This window comes from Elaeis guineensis, chromosome 16 (genome assembly GCF_000442705.2).
Source record: "Elaeis guineensis isolate ETL-2024a chromosome 16, EG11, whole genome shotgun sequence".
Classification (NCBI taxonomy): domain Eukaryota; kingdom Viridiplantae; phylum Streptophyta; class Magnoliopsida; order Arecales; family Arecaceae; genus Elaeis; species Elaeis guineensis.
In genome coordinates this window covers 38,330,422-38,348,362 of record NC_026008.2, presented here as the reverse complement: position 1 = coordinate 38,348,362, position 17,941 = coordinate 38,330,422, and the positions used below count along the sequence as shown (strand labels likewise).

Here is a 17,941-nt window from a genome sequence, read left to right as displayed (position 1 = left end):
CAACTATTGAAAATAATATTTCAAACAATAAAAGAAATAAAATAGCAGAGTATAAAAAAGAACCCAACTCAAAGGTATACTATGGAAGGTGCTTTCTTTGTAGTAAAACTCGTTCATGTTCAAGTGTGTATAGCTGCTCGGCTCTCAAGATACAATGAACTTAATATGCATTCAAATATAATCCTTAATGATCCTTACTAATATGGTTAAAAAAAAATTAAGAGAATCTTTAGAAAAATATTGTTAGCGATGTACGCTCAATAATATAATAAGCTCAATAAATGTACACCCTTAATTCATTCACATTTTTTGAATATCGCCAAGTGGATAATCTACTCTTATTCTCTCACTTCCGGATCTTAAGCTCCATCGGATCAAAAAATCTATCGATGTGAGGGGACAAAAAATGAATAAGTGTCTCGAAGTAAAAGATAACATTCCATTACTTAATAAACGTATCTCTTGGATATATTGCATCCCTTTAATTAAAGAATATATCTCTTGCACTTAACTACCAATCAAAAGATGTGTCTTTCAAGTTCAAATCAAGACATGTCTTTAGAGCCAAAACATGACTCCTTGATTGAACACCCAAGAGATGCATCTCTAAAAATAAACCCAAAAGTCCATTCAAAAATATAAAATAATAAATTTTAAATCATTACTTTGGACACATAATTATTTTTTTTTTAAAAAATAAGATCCAATAAACAAGTCCATGTATGAAATAATAAATAGGATATGGTTAAAAAAGAGAGATCGAGATTATTGTGGAACCTTGAAAGTGAAAGGTAATAAAAAGGGCCAAGAATGGCAATAGTGGGTGGAAGCTCCTCCAATACCAGAGACAAGTTTGTAATCATGAATCACCAAAGTTCCTCAATTGCTACCGGATCAATCTCCTTCACGAGACTTTGTTTCCATTCCAGCCTTGAGTAAATGGCAACCCAACATGTGTATGATTTTTAATGAATAGACTCTCACCATTCTCCCCACCATATCACACTTGGCTGCATTCGGGATTGAAGACTAAAGAGACAAAGTGAAGGAGACTGTGGAGAGCAAAAAAAAAAAAAAGCTACCACCTTCAACTAAGTGGAGCAAATAAGACAGTTTTTGGATCCCAACTATTCATGCACCAAAGCAAATATTATAACACTCCATAGACATGTCTAGAGTCAAAACCATATGCATTAACACTTGAGGCAACACACAAGTTTCTAAGCGAAACTCTGGAAGACAATGATAACAATAAATAAGTAAACTCTAAAAGATACATTGCCGAGTTGGTGGTGTTGGATCAAGGGAACCATCCTTATCTTTTTGGACATTTGTGATCTTATATCTGCATTACACCTTAAGATTGCTCGTATACATCATGAATGGATTTGGGCATACCACTATGCTCGTGAGGCCTGCCATTTAGCTTCAGTTGATGCTCATGGATTTTTTCTTGCTTTGTTTTTCGGTAACATTTGCTGCTCTGCTCTGTGTTGTCAAAAATATGAAAAGGAAAAAAGAAAAAGAAAAGGACAATAGTAGTTGGAGTCAAGTTTGAGACTTTTAATAAATTTTACCAAGCAAATAAGAAAGGAATATGATTTATGTTATACATATCGAGCAATTGTTGAGTACGAGAGGATGTTACTAAATATATATAAGAACTCAAAATATTTCTATTAGTTTATCTTTGATCCATGCTTGACCCGAAAAACCATGATCCGTGTGGAACCTGCAACGTTTTTTAATTTTTAACAATCTTAATAAACACAAGTTGGTACCAGCCTTGGCTGATATGGAGATGTGCGCAATTCTCAAGATATCATAACATATTTTCTTAGATAACTGTCTTTTAGGAGGCATGCAATAATTCTAGTTAGGCTGATGTGTTATTACATAATTTATCCTCATGTTAGGGTGATTGATGTTATTCTTATTAAACCATTTATTCTAGGATATTGCTATAGTAGTTCTTTATAATATTTTATTATAAAAAATTAAAATATTATATATTAATTTTTTAATATATTTTATTATTTTTTAAAAATAATATATTATTATTATTAGTTCTCTTTCTTCTTTCTTTGTTGTGGCTTCACCACCGTGCCCAATGCCCCCACCTCCCCGGCCCCACACCAGCGACTCCTCCATGCTCCACCCCCTCCCCCCGCGGCCCCACGCACCATCATTCGATCCCTCGTGCCTCCTCAGCTCCTCTGCATGCATCCTCCTATGGCCCGTACCTCCTCCGTGCCACCAACCTCACCCCCCCACCCCTTGCTCCGTGCGGCCTGCACCTCCTTTGCCCTCAGTTCTATGCACCCCCCTCTATTGTTTGCCGTCACTCTACACTCCCCCCACCCTCCCTCCCCCCACCATCGATGGTCGTGATTGCTCTGTGGCCCCCCAACAACCCCCCACCTCCAGCGACCGTGGCTGCTCTGCACCCACTCCGACCCTGCACGCCCCCTCCCTCAACGGCTTCTCCGTGCCATCACAACACCCCTCCTGCTGCACCTGGCGTGGGCTCATAATCAACCCCCCCTGCCGTGGCTTCCGCGCCACACCCCCCACCCTCGCCCCTCTGCAATCTGTGGCTTCTCCGCACCGCCACCCCCCTCCCCTCGGCCCTCCTCAACCTGCAACTTCTCCATGGCCATATCGCCGCCGCCATCGCCGGCCCCCCAACTTCTGATGTCTGCGGCTCCTCTGCGTTCAACACCCCCTTATTTCGATGGCTCGAAAAATAGATTTTTTGAAAAAAAAATTGATTGTAGTATAAAATAATTCTAAACTTCAAAATGTTTATCGTACTAGTCATGCATATGAATACTCCACTGAGCTTAAACTCGAATGGTTCATATTTGATTCAATGATCAAAAATATATAAAAAATAAAAATACTAAAATATCTTTTAAAGCACTGCAGCAAAACCCTATACCCTAATATGTAAACATGTTACTAATATTAGAACATGTAAATATATCTCCACATCCTATAAATCATAGGAAGTGTTGTGGGGGGGACTTTGGTCCTATATCTACTGTGAGTTAGGGATATTCTACCTTATATTGGATGGGAGACCTTCCTTCTCTTAAGAAACATCTTTTGGGCCCAAGCTTAGAGACTAAGCCATGAGGCCCGACAGTCGAGGGCATACCAGCCAGATCCAAGAGTCTGATATATAAGCCGTAAGGTCTAGTAGTCAAGGACAAATCAGTCGGATCCAAGAGCCTGGTGTATAAGCCACGATATGTTTGAGCACCAAAACGGACAATATCTCTTATTGAGATGGAGCCAGATTCATCCATATAATCTCGAAGTCTCCTATCCACGACAGGAAGCATTCGACATCTCTCTTTACGTTATCTTACCCATATTAGGATCCAATAGCCTTTGCGTTTGGGTTGCATCGAACCCTTGAATGGTCGAGCATTGAATCCAATCAATCATATCTCTTTTCCACTTTTAATTTTAAAGGACTCCGGCAAAGCCAAGTTCTTGTTTAGGCTCGTATCTCCAGTAAATCTATTTTTGTTTTTTTAGTAAATATGAATCTACTTTACTATATAACACAAAATCTCCAAATATACCAGTGTGCAGATATATCTTGCCATCCAAGTTTCACGCCTCAATCTTTTTCGTCTTATGTTTTCCTTATGCTCCTAATATTCGGTCAAATGTGGATCAGATAATTTGAGCACTTGATTGGTAGCCATAAGATGGAAGATTCAAATCCTTCCATCAACATAATTATTTATTAAATATTTTTTATGTTTAAAAATTAAAACAACGTGTATCTCATGGGGAGGGCACACCGATCACCTGTGTTTCCTTCCCCTTTCCTCCCCCTTACATTTCCTCACAGTTCCTCTTCTTATCACTCCATTTGGCATTTTTCCTTTGGCTATTAACCATAAAATTATTCCCTTATCAAAAAATTTATTCTCTTATCAAAAAAATTATATATATATATAAATATTGACAGACGCAAGTGATTAACTGTTGGATCAATTGACCCATAAAAAAATTAAAATAATATTATATATATATATTAATAAAAAATATATAATCAATCTTATTAATTTTATAAATTGATCATATATCTTATGTAAAATTTTAAAGAAGTGTATGACAAAACAAATCACATCAAAAGAGTTATTATGATATATATTCTCTCTTTTTAATGAGTCACATATCCTATTTCTCCCGCTCTCATACTACTTTGATCTCTCTCTTTCTCATTCTTTTTATTAATTATTTTTTATTTATTTTTTAATACTCCAATTCAATTCTATTCATCCATCTCTTACATTTAAGAGCGCAGATCTTTTGCTATGCACTACATGGTGCGATACATAACAGATACCATCCATCGCACAATGGATAGCCACATAGGTTCTAGTGCTACGTAATACATAATGGGCGTGGCTGCGTACAACCGTCCATCGTGCGATGCATGTATGTACAATATTTTTTTATAATATTTTATTATAAAAATATTTAAAATATTATATATTATTATTTTTTATAAATTTTATTATTTTTTAAAAAATAATATTTATTATTATTATTTTTTTCTGTGGCATCTTCATTTTTTTTATTATATTGACTGTATAAAATAAAATTTTTAGATCTATCACTGTATATAAAATTAAAACTCAAATTTTTTTCTAATATTAATTATTTATTTACATAAATTTTATTTTTTATTAAAAATAAAATAATACTTGCATTGCGCAGCCAGTTTTAAATTCAATTACAAACTCCGTTCAGCTGTCGCTTAGCGAGTTCGGGTTGTATCTTCACCCGAAAGAATGATTGATCTTCTTTGCCGATTTTACCGTTGGATCGCGCCTTACACAGCTCTCAAAGCATCTGAGCTCTTTGATTCATCCGCTACGCAGATCTCGAAGCGAGAATTGCAAGATCCAACGGTAGATTTGCAGAACGTAGCTAAATCCTTCTTTCGCGCGTTGGACAGACCTTCCCACGTGCAACATCTCCAAAAGGAGGCAACGGAAACGCCCCGTCCGAGGCGGCAGCTTAACCCCGTTAATCCCGTTCCCGAATCCCACCTCCCGTGAGTCGTCAGTTTATTCCTTCCCCCCCCTGTTCTCCACGAGTTTCTCCTGGTCCGATGAACTGCCGTGCCCTATTCCCACCTCCTTATTCCTCCTATCCTCCCTTCTCGCTTCTTCGACTTATCCTCTCATGGACGAGACGGAGCTCGACGGCGACTCCTCGTCCGATCCGTTCTTCGATGCCCTCGACTCCTTCCCTCCCGAAGAAACGCTTGACCCCCCTCCCGCCCCCCCTCTCGAATCCACCGCCGACCGCCCCGGTAACGAGATCAACTCCCACGCCACCTCTTCCCTTCGCCGCCGCAGGCCGTCATCCCGGCGGATCGCCGCCGCGTGCTCCAAGGACTCCTCCACCTCCGATCCCCCCTCGGGCATCACCAGCATCAGAGAAAGCCGGAGCAAGATCCTCCTCGCGTTAAAAGATCAGGAGACTCGGGAGAAGCCGGATGATTCGAGCTCTATTCTTAATCAGGAGACTCAGGAGAAGCCGGATGATTCGAGCTCTATTCTTACTTCGGATCAAATTAGCACGGAAAGAGACCAGCGCCCGGAAATTTCTGTTGGATCGTCTGCGACGAGCGGTGCGCGTGTCGGAGAACCGCCGCCTGTCGATGCCGGATCTCAGCCTCAGGGCCTGCTGGTGACCATTGCCGGTTTTGTGATCAAATCCGTGTTTTTCCAACTCGGTTTGCTGATTAGTTCCATCACGTTTCCTATTCGGTTGCTACATTGGTCTTTCTTGTTTCTGACCAATCCTTTCGGCACCCTAAGACGGGCAAGAGATGGGATAAAAGGGAGGGTTTTGAGGGTATGGAAGGATTTAGTGGACAAAGTTAGCCTCTTGGTCTTCGGGAGCCTTGGGGGCCAGCAAGGGGTGGGGAAGTTGGCGGCGAGGTTGGCTTGGGGGTGCTTCTGGTCGTTCTATGTCTGTCTGGTTCTGTTTGGGCTCTTGATGGCGGCATTCTTAGGTGGGAGCCTGTTCATGGGCAGAGTTGTCGAGGAGCCGCTCCAGATGACGGAGGAATTGAATTTTGATTACACGAAGCCGACGCCGGATGCTCTGGTGCCGGTGGGGTCTTGTAATGGTGGTTTGGTTTCTGGTGGAAAGGCTGGAACGTGGAAGCCTAGGGGTTGGCGGTTGGTGCCTCCAAATCACAAATTACAGCTGACCATTTCATTGACTTTGCCGGAATCCGATTACAATCGGAACCTTGGCATGTTCCAGGTATGTTGCTCTGTTATCTGCCTCTTGTTCACAATTTTCTCTTTGTCTAATTGTTAATTCCCTTTATTCTGTATGATTCACATTGGTGTTGAAATAATGATCTTATATATTCTTATCAGTATGTTTTTGGATATTTTAGAGATTTGCAAATACTGTGTGCTTTTGACATTGTACCAGCATGGATTTTGAAGAGCTTTAAGATGCTTAGAAATCAAAGAGTGAAGTGGTATATTAATGGGAGGGAAACCATTGAAAGAATAAAGGACTGGAGAGCAACATGCACGTATTGTTGCTCCTCATTCCTAATAATCATTGGCTCAACGAATGACCAATGAATTCACAGGCAACAAAACTCAATCTGTTCCCCCCTCTCACTTTGCAGTACAACATATAAATTCTCTTTTACCAAAGATGCCGTGCTTCTCATATATTCTATGAATGAAAATACTCTTATATGTACTTGCATACATACATATGTATGTATACATATGCATAAATGCATTTAATTTATTAATTTATCAATCAATATTTTTCACATGAGGTATCTTATTAGAGGACAATAAGATAATTTTCACAAATTGTAGTGGGTTGATATAATGACCCTAGGCGTTACCAAAAGTAGCTAGCCAGAAGTTATCATTTAGATTGATTGGTGGTCCTATTTAAGTATTCAAGATCTTTTCAACCCATGACTGATGTAAAACTAAACACACACTTGCATGGGTTCTTACATATTTTCCTTGTTTAAGTCCTGGCCAAATCTAACCAAATCCAATTAGCAATGCTAAAACTGGCCCATGGTCAGCTCTAAAAGGACCTATGCTGAATTTTCCCCTAGTTACACGTAAACCATGGGTTGGATCTGGTCCGATACCATTTGTAACGACTTAGGATCCCATTTAAAATAGCTAGCTAAAACTTAGTATTTGAGCTCCTTCAACTTGTATAAGTACTCAAGAACTTCCTATCACATAACCGATGTGTGTCTATGCATGCGTGCATTAGTCCTTACAAATGAATTAGCATAAGAATAAAATGCAGCTTGCTTTCATCTGATGGAACAGATATTGTATTACATCATCCTTCATGTTACATTCTGGGTTTCAATTTTTTTACTAAGTGGAGTATTCTCTTGACTGATGCAATTTCAATGAGGAAAGGGAATATAGGTAGTGTAATTAATGTGATGGCTTCCTCATATTGTGCCTCCTATGTTTCATAGTGTTTTCCCCTGTTATTGTTATTTATGATTTACCGCTTGCTGATTGACTGTGACTATCAATTAGTACAAATGGTTGAGAAACAAAATATAAATACTCGCAGTTCAGACTTGCAAATAGTTAGAAACATCTTGTTTTATCCGTCCCTTATTTTTTCCCCACTTTTATCATATTTGTTATGATGCTAATGGTCTTTGACCATTGTGGTGTGGTTTTGCTGAGGTAAGGTCAGGGCAGAGTTTCTCTCAGCAGATGGCAAAGTCATGGTTAGTTCACGCCAGCCATGCATGCTACGGTTCAAGAGCTCTCATATTCACTTAATAGAGACTTTTCTCAAAAGTGGTTCTCTACTAGCAGGCTATTCTTCGGAATCGCAGGTTCTCAGATTAAAAATGAGAGGCTTTACAGAAGGAAGTGAACCTACTGTATGCATAAGGGTCATTCTTGAACAAAGGGCAGAGTACAGGCCTGGTGCTGGTATCCCTGAGATTTATGCTGCATCTTTAAAACTCGAGTCAGATCTTCCTCTTTTTAAGAGTTTGATATGGAACTGGAGGAGGACGGCATATATCTGGATCAGTATGGGGTTATTCATCATGGAGTTGCTGATTTTTCTTGTCTGTTGTAGACCTATTATAGTTCCAAGATCAAGGCCTGTCAGTGGTTCTTGAAGCAGGATGTAGTATACAAACTTTTAGAGCAACATGGTTGCAAAAGAAGAGAGCACATTTTCTGCAAGCATAGCTTCCCAATTTTGCGGCTGTCTGAAATAAGATATATTCTTCAGGTGTCTTCGGGTAGTAATCATTGTACACAAGTATGCTGAGCATTCAGCTGGTTTGAATACTCATGTCAGGTATGTCATGCACACTTCTGTAGGCCATTGAGGGCATAGAACTATGGACACTACTCAGTTCAAAAGATGACATACAGCTACAGTACTTTAAAATTGAGATAGTTTCAATATGTTGATTGTTTAAAAATTAAGAATGAGGAAGACTAACTGTTCTATCTTAACTATTGGCAGAGCAGGTATGGCATGTAGCTTTTGGTGCAGGAAAGCAGGATTCCTAAGAAATTTTGTACTGTCTTAAAAAATCAGTATGAGAAAAATTAAGTGCTGCTTTTTTTTTTAAAAAAGAAAATAATGATTTGTAGGTTCAGAGTGGCAATATTACATGATACAGACTGAATGTTTCTTGGTCTTTACCATAAATTTTCATGAGCATGAAGAGAGGTTTGCAAGTTCTCAGGCTGGGTGAAGTGCTAGTGCAGTATGTTGGGTAGAAAATATTTCAGAGTTAACCATTTTAACCAGGAAAAAAATTATTGAAATGGAAGAGAGGTAATAGTGCTAGGCACATGTGATTCTTATAGTTGATCCAAGAGGAGGAGCATGTGATGGACGGCTGTGATCACATTAGTCATGATTTTTGGAGTAGGTTTGATAATTTTGCTCCTGTTTCTAGTCCATCTAATTCTTTCTTTCTCTTAGAGATTGAATATGAATTGTGGCATTTGCTAATAAGAATAATGTTTTTGTGGAAGAAAAGTGAGGTGCATGGCCTCACGAGCAAACTTCATGACTGGACCTTTGCTTTATATGGTATCACTGATTATGTTATGCAAGTTATTTCCGGCATTTGCATCCTTAAGCAGGGGCATGAGAATAGTTTGTGTTAATTTAGAAATTTCTTTTGCAGTGTAATATTATGTCAATGTAAAAATATTCTTTATTATTTTTCTTTTTTACTGTAGGCATGCTCCTATCATGTCTCATTGAACTTGAGCTGACCAAACTTACTCAAGCAGCATTTTACCATGAAATCAGAAAACAAATCATGCTGCTTTTGCAATTTCACGGTTGGCTTTTTTTATATAATGAGCAAGTTTGAAACAAAAGGCTCTTTTCTGCATTGCCATTTGTATTACCTACTTTTTATGTTCCAGGTGGATTTTTTTAAAGATTGGTGGGGCTGCATGAAACTTGGAGGCCGCATTATGTGGATAAATCGCTCTTTGTGAGGCAAGGGGTTTCACATAGTTATGCATAAAGGTTTGTACTGATTCGTGATGGGATACACATCTTCCATCAAGGTGCTCTTTCACTGTAGCTGTTTGGTTGTGTTATCTTGCTAGTGAACATAGGATCTTGTGTCACTCCAAATGGTCCTTACCCAGACTGTTCATCCACTGTCTTGCCTAAAAGATAAATAAATTGTTTTATGGATACTAATGTAATCCATGCTTTTTTTGTAATCCGACTTAGGTTTGGTCTTGAGTGATGCTTGTATTGCCGGGACATTGGTGAATAGGTTTTGGTGAATGGTTTTGATCTTCAATGGAGAGGGTGTTATCCAAGATGGAGCAAATGATTTAATGGAGGCCAAATTCTATTCTGCACTAAGGAGGATGTGGATCGTATGGTTGAACTCATTAAGCAGAATGGGTCGCAACCATGTAATGCCACATTCTTGTTTGTCTGGTCAAATGCATCTCATATTTGTTTGATAGTGATTTGGTAGCAACATTATTGCCACACTTGTTTCCATCAAGCCTGCTGATACAGAATCTGAAGTGCTATCCCTCGGTTGGTAAATGATTCCTGAGAGCTAAACACTTTCCTTGGTCCTCATGTAAAATTCTGCCAATTTAAAATACAAATTTCTCAAGGGCTAATGTGGTCATCACTGAAATTCGTCTAGCTGCATTTGTGGGGTCTCTCTCTCTCTAATTTATATGCTTAAGCTTTCTTTGGAATGAGCAGGTGGCCAATTGCTATGCAATAGCCTCTTCAGGCACATCTGATAAACTTGCAGTTGCTATGCATAGAATGTTGAATTCTACTAAAAAAAAAAAATTTGTAAAGCAAGAAAAAGAAAAATTCTGCCTTCCTGTTTGCACTACTGTTGAATTATATGCTTCATGCACAATTTCAGTAAACAGCAACCTAGTGCTTGAATGTTTTCATAGAATGATGAACAACTCATGGAGAGAGAACATACAAAATCTTCAGTGTCATTGCATCTATGCCCATTGCACCACTTGCATTATAAAGGTAATTTTAAGATTCCTGAAATTACAAGACAAAGCCTCTTGTGAGACAAGTTCCAGACCAACTCATAGAAGTTTGTTACTGGGAATGCATATGGTTATGTTCAAATCTGAAACAGCCTCAGAAAGGTGCTCTTATTTGTTTCTGTATGTTTATTTGTCATGCGTTTCTCTATTTTAATTGGTGAATAGAGACATCAGACTACTTCTACACAGAAAAAAGGAGGCATGGGGCTACATATGATGATCAGCAAGAGTATGAAAGCTACATACGATCATCCCTGAGTGTACCATCAGAGGGAGGACTCTTTCTTACAGGTTCCTGGACCAAGATACAAAAGCTACATATGATGATCTGCAAGATACAAAAGCTCCGTACAACAATCCTGCACAGGATGATCAGTAATCTTTGTTATTCTATTGATGGATCTAGATTTTGGATTATTGAATGGAGGATGGAAACCTTCTATGCTCACAAAATGCTTGATGTATATTTTCTGAGGGCTGAGGATGGATGATGCTTGCTCATGTATTTTTGTGAGCGCTTAGCACCCTCCTCTGCCACCATTTTGGATGAAGGCACCTTCCTATGTGATTATACGTCATACATATTTCGATGTCAGTGTGTAATTCTCATCCTCACTCATTTCTGCTGTTTGGAATAAGCTGTTTTTGCAACTAATTTTATTAATAAAAATAGTTCTTTGCATCCGCTGTTTTTTTATTTTTCGATACGATGTTAATCTTTTGGTTCTTCTGCTTATACAATACTTGTTAAAATGCAGTATGGATGATGGAAACCATTTCATCTATGCATGTGAAGCAATGATAACATGCTGACTTTTTGAGGGCTTTTAACCAGGTATAGCATGCGGCTGGCATTGCCATGGTTGGTTCTTCGCATGGAATGCATGGCATGCAGTCAGTGTTAATGTGATTCACTGGTCGATACTTGACATAGCATGCACAACATGCACCCCATTCATGGAAGAGAACAATTTCTGAAAGAAAATGCTGTGACCATCCGGACACCTGAAGTTCCAGAAAATTGGAGTATGTTTTGCCTGCAGTAATCACTTGTTGCATTGTTGGATTACTAGAGTATTTTTATTCTCTGGAATTTTTTCTCAGAGCACCCAAACAATGCCTAAATCTTGTAATGCCAATGAGTCCATAATATTTGCTGAGCAAGGTCCAACATAAACCTTAACACTTCAAAGAAATTATTATGCCGCTTGTTCTTCTTGTAATTTGGACTTTGACTCTTTCTTTACTGGGCTAGATACAAAGCTCACTCTGCACCACTTTAGTTCCAGAGGTCAATATACTAGTTTGACTGGGTCAGCTGGTCTGCCTGGCATTCCCGGGTATCGTGCATTGCATAGCTCTCAAAGTATTCCAATCTCTTTCTTTTATCTGCCTGCATAACTATTGAAGCGGTCATTATACGATCCAATGGCTGATGTCACGAAAAAAAGGTGAATCATTCTTTGGCACGAAAGATACAATTTGAATCAGATCCAATACACAGTGACCTATAAGGATCCTAATAGATCTAGATTACTGGCTCTTTTAGTTATCTTAAGGTCCATGATACCATCAAATGTTCCTATGGCTTGCGCTATGTTAGCCCCATGAATTTGCTCCCTTTTTGATCCAATTATGCATGCCCTCCAACCAAGGGTTCGGATTGTATCTTTCGTGCGAAGAATGATTCTTCTTCTTTTGTAATATCAATCATTAGATTATGTGATTTCTACTTTGAGATCTATACAGATAGATAGAAATAAAACATTGGAATACTTTGAGATCCGGCAAAAAAAAAACTCATTCATTCTTTCGAAAGATAAAACCCGAACCCTCTCACCAATAATACCCAATAATAATGGGCCCTATTCATTCATTCTCTCGCTAGGTTCATTCACGTAGTCATTTACTAGCTTCTTTTTATTGTTGCAAGCTTTTGGATTTTGGTACACCGGAAACCACCTACTCTTTGCAATTACCATCATAGTGACCCATTAACTCCACCTACACCCCCAAAAGAATGAAGCCGTGCAATTATGGTAGACTAACCACAACGCTCACAAATGAAATGGAGTTCTCAAGCTACTGTTTGGCATGGCTCCACCAGCCCTCCATCCCAACTCCATGGTCACAACCAAACAATATGACCTGCTAACCTAAAGAGGTAGACTAATTAAAGAGGTTAGGTGGTCCAAAATGGTGATCACAACATATGGATGCAATGTTGTCAGAGATCAAAGTAAAGATCTAAGCCCATCACCACCACAAGAGCTAGGGTTAAGGGAACAAATAACAAATACTTGTGGAGTTGACGGGATGATAAATAAGAGGGTCCCATGGTATGGCCATGGGTTTCTCTCACTCTTTATCTATAGCTATCATCATTTTCCACGACATGACATTAGTCCACATGTGCTAGATGTCAGGTACTTTAAAAGTATGCACCTACTAACAGGGAGCAGTGGTAGAATGACAGCTCATAAAGATTGACAGAGAAAGAAAGGGAGAGGGAGTTTGGATCAGCTCGCCCATCCAGAGCATGCCCACAATTTCTAGTAGAATTGATTGAACTCCATATCATATAACCTAGTGATATGGTGCTTTTTCTATTGATGAGGATCTAACATGTTATACTTGTCTGACCACCACCTTTCTTTTCCATTTGTAAATAGCTCATGTAAAACTCTCTTCTTCCAATAAAATTGGATGACTGTTGCTTCCCTATTTCTCAAAAAAAAAAAAAAAGAAGAAGAAGGGTCAGACCACATACCTATGCTCATTAGGCCATCCTAAGTTGCAAATGCCTTATGGCATGTAGTTATACTTGTCAGACCAAATACCTATGCTTATTAGACCATACTAAGTTGGCACATGCATTAATGTGCCCTTGGGCTCAAGCTAGCATTACTCTTAAGAACAAGTTGGAATTTTTCAGTTATTTGGCTGGCTTATATTTTTTTTTCATCATCAAGGCTGCCAACTTGTTCGGTTGGCAAGGAAATGGAAGCTGGGTATCAATGGTCTATGTTTGAGTCATGCCTTGACAATTGATTTTGTGTGAATTTTGATGAACCCTGCACATTTTATTTTCTTGGAAAAAAATTACCATTGTCAAATATAACAAGCTCCAAGATCCAAAAAAGGGCCATTCTAGCAATCATGTCAGGCTTGATCTGCTGGGTTCAAAATATGGGGTTGGTTATCTATTTGCTATGCTTGGTTGCAGAATAGATTTTGAGGGAATTAGCAAAAGTTATTAGGATACAGTAAAACTAAAAGAGATAGATTTATACCACGGAATAACGGTCTTTTGGCAATTGGTTCGAGGAATAAGTGTGAGGGGACAAGAGGAGGGAATAGAGTGTGTGTAATAGGTTTCGGATTTCCGATGATTTGGATTCCATCATAAGGATAAAATTATCCTCCTATTTTACGTATTTAAGAGTGCGCAGAAAAAGTGGAGGGGAAATATGATAATTGGCTATCCCATATGAGGCAATAAGCCTATCCAACTCCTTCCCATGGAATTGACTTAATGACTCAAGTGGAAAAGATATCCCCTCAAGCATTTTAAGTATGGAATAATCCTACACCATCAAGGGAGGGAAAAGGTGGTCATCCTCCCACTTATTCCCTATCCAAGCACAGCCAGGCTGCATTTGGTAGAGGAGATAAGTAGAAGGATATCCCTCCAAATTATGAGGATCTCAAAACACCCTAAGAATGGCCTTATTTGGACAAGTGCAACCAAAAAAACAAAAAAAAAGGTAAGGCAGAAAAAGAAGAATTCTATTCCATCATTTTGGTGGAATAGAGTTACCCCAAGGAAAACTTATCTCCTCCAATTACTATGTTGCTCCTATCCACTCTTTAAACACAAAAAAAGGTGGAAGGAAAATATTATCTTCATAATAAAGCCTTCATAAAAGTTGAAACTACCTTTAGTTATACTTAGTAGTTGAAACTACTATTAGTTTGACAGTGGGAGATCCACTACCCTACCTTTCCTTCTTTTTTTTCTAGAATATAGATGGAAGACATACATCCAACATCATGGAGGCCGCCATCGGCAAGTCCCGGCAACTGATGGAGGAAGATCAGAGGTTCGACCACTTTGATGAGAGAAGGGCATAACAATGAAAAATCAGAGCACTGTTAGCCCTTTTCTTCTTCCTTTAATTATCATTTTCTCTCTTATTTATTTATTCATTTTAATAGATCTTTTAAAAAAATAAAAAAAAACTTATAAAACAAATAGCGGATATGGAATCCATAAATGACTCCTGATCATGATGACCATGATTACTAGCAACCGGTCAGATGGCTCATCAGATTTATATCCATAAAATCCCTATATGGATAGAAAGGCTTTAATCTTTAAACCAAATAACCTACATGGCTCTGATACTATAATATTAGAACTTCATTAAGCAATAGAACTTGCATAAAGAAGAAGCCATCGATGCCGTCCAAAATTGCTTGAATCAGCCTACTTATAACCACAAGAAGAAACTGAGTTGGATGTGCTTCTTGCTATTGTCAAGCAACACTTTGATTTTTCAATTCCAACTTCGAGTATTCTTGATGGGGAAGACCTCACAAACTCTTGGAAAGAAAGCGAGTTGGATGTGCTCCTTACTATCATCAAGCAGCACTTTAATTTTTCAATCCTAACTCTGAGGACCTCCCAATCTTTTAGGTAGGCCTGCAAATGGGTCGGGTCGGATCGGATCTTGAGTGATCCCGACCCGATCTGATTTTTTGATCGGGTCTTGATATTGGACCCATACCCATCCCAATAAAAAGTCGGGTCGGATCGGATCGGATCCATGGCCGAATTTATTGACCCATTGGATCATTCGGGTCGGATCGGATCCATATATAATCTGGTCCCAATCCATGAAATGCGGGTCCGATTCGAGTCTAATTCGGGTCGGATTGGATCACGGATTTAAAAATCTACATAAAGTGAAATTAGTGGTCACGTTGATAGCAAAATAGCATGGCCATATCTATCTTTTCATATAGATATTCTCTCCTCTCCTCCCATCATACGTCTTCTCACTTCACCCATTGATATTGGATATTGTATACCATCCCTAAAGCAATAGTAATGTACAACAGTAAACAAGTAATTAGATATTTTAATTATGAACAACTATTGGTATGTCTCCAGTTTACTTTATATTTGTGGAAGGACTTTTAGAGAAGTTCGGAGGTTAGCTATAAGAATGGCATTTTTTGTGCAGTGCATTAATGATCTTGTGGCAATGCGACAGTATTAAAGATTTTAGTAAGAGATTTAAGAAAGAATTTGGATGAGTCACTTTTTTGGCCCAAACTCAAATTTTTATTTGGGTGAGCCATTCTAACTGAGTTCAAGTCTTATATTTGGATCCGGTTCGGGTCGGATCGGATCAGATCACATATTTTGAGATCCAAATTAATCCAAAAATCTTCACGAATCGGGTCGGGTCGGATCGGATCCAAATTCAGAAAATCCAGACCCGACCCGGAAAGATGAACGGATCTAATTTTTGAACCCGACCCGGCTCCATGGGTCTTTTAAATGGATTCGGGTCGAGTCTAACCGGATTGGGTCAGGTCGGATCACGGATCAACCCGATCCGTTTGCAGCCTTACTCTTAGGTGAGTTGAAGACCAAGTCCATAAGAAATATCCTTTTATAACATATCTTATCCATCAGAGGTAATTTCTAAATTAGCCACCAGAGACTAAAAGATGGATATTATCCATGATGATGGTATAAAGTTTGATTTTATTATAATAACCATTAAATATATCTTTATTACTTTATCGAATGTTTATTCTTAGTCAAAGTAGATCAATCTAAAAAATATGTAAAATAAACCCCGATATATATTAATGTGGGCCATATTCGGATAATGTTAATCAGATAAAATCCAATTAACTTAATGACTTAAGTGGGATGGATAACCCCTCAAGCATTGTATGGAATAAACCTGCACTATCAACTCGAAAGACCAATAGCTAGGAAGAGCAAGGGTGGTTGTCCTCCCACTTATTCCCTATCCAAGCACAGCCAGGCTACATTTTGTAGAGGGGATAAGTAGAAGGATATCCCTCCAAATGAGGATCTCAAAACACCCTAAGAATAGCCTTATTTGGATAAGTGCAACCAACCAAAAAAAAAAAAACATTAAGACAGAGAAAGGAGGATTCTATTCCATCATTTTGTTGGAATAGAGGTATCTCACGGAAAACTTATCTCCTCCAATTACTATGTTGCTCCAATCCACTCTTTGAACACAAAAAAAAGGTGGAAGGACAATATTATCCTCATAATAAAGCCTGTCATTGCAAAAATGAAACATATTCTTTTATTCTCTCCATTTATCTCTTCAGTCAAAATGCTAAAAGAAGACTTCTTTCACTGAATAGTCTATCCTCTCTATAATACAAGGATGTTCCTCCAAAACTTATCCTCCCTGCCAAGAGCCATCTAAGGGAATTAGTGGATGCCAGCCTAATGAGGCTGGTGGATGGATTGAGATGGGATGATATGAGCTGCTGATGACGCGTGGGACAAGGAGGAGGCCCAAAGCCTTGACATAAATTGGAGGATGATGTCTCCCAAGGGTGCCCAAAATTAATAATGCGTGACATCAAATTTTTAAATCGTGGCAACATCACCTCAACATCAATGTCTTCATAGTTCCCAACTTAATTCTTGACTTAATGTGAAGGGGATTTTATTATTGGGTTGGGTTGGGTCCGTTGCTGACTTTAAAGGTGACTCAGTGCATGGCTAGGAAGCTTCTTCTAATCACCCACCACTCCCACCGCCCGATTTTTGGCGTTGCACGCGTGGGGACATGCACGTGTGCATGGGTGGATCTGACTAAAATTACATCCCCCACCGCTGCACTTGTCCCACTCTATGTAGCTGGCATGCAAAGCCACAACAATTTTGTTGGGGCCACACTTTGATATGCATCCCATAACCTTTTTTTTTTTTTTCTTTTTTTTTTTTTTTTTGAGTAATATAACTTTAAATAGTTTCATGAACCTGTTTGTCACATACTAATTTTTACACTTTAGTTTATTTTCTCCTGGAATCTTAGACAAGTTTCCCTCATAACTTCATTTATCCGTATAATCTAAGATTTGAGGCATCTAGGAAACTTTTACATCATTTTTCCATCGACCATTCTATATGTTAGAGGGCAAGCTGGATTTGGGTAATATCTTTCGTATGAACGAATGATTGATCTTCTTTCATGATATTGACCATTGAATCACATTTTGCACAAATCTCTAAGCACTCTAAGTTTTTCATTCATCTATCT

At 38.7% G+C, this 17,941-nt stretch overlaps 1 protein-coding gene across 5 annotated transcripts; it reads left to right on the top strand.

Moving 5' to 3' along the window:
• Nucleotides 1-5,082: 5,082 nt before the first annotated feature.
• Nucleotides 5,083-11,294, top strand: LOC105059607 (seipin-2). 5 transcript variants are annotated; one of them, XR_002166269.2, is made up of 4 exons: nucleotides 5,083-6,309; nucleotides 7,757-8,385; nucleotides 9,480-9,585; nucleotides 10,800-11,294. XR_002166269.2 is itself a non-coding variant. In XM_019855502.3 (2 exons), the coding sequence occupies exons 1-2, from the start codon at nucleotides 5,215-5,217 to the stop codon at nucleotides 8,198-8,200; spliced, it is 1,539 nt and encodes a 512-aa protein (XP_019711061.1). In that variant the 5' UTR covers nucleotides 5,083-5,214; the 3' UTR covers nucleotides 8,201-11,294. The 5 variants fall into 5 exon arrangements, 1 of the variants encoding a protein (XP_019711061.1); XR_002166268.3 differs by having other exon boundaries at nucleotides 9,799-11,294; XR_002166267.3 differs by having other exon boundaries at nucleotides 9,480-11,294.
• Nucleotides 11,295-17,941: the final 6,647 nt, after the last annotated feature.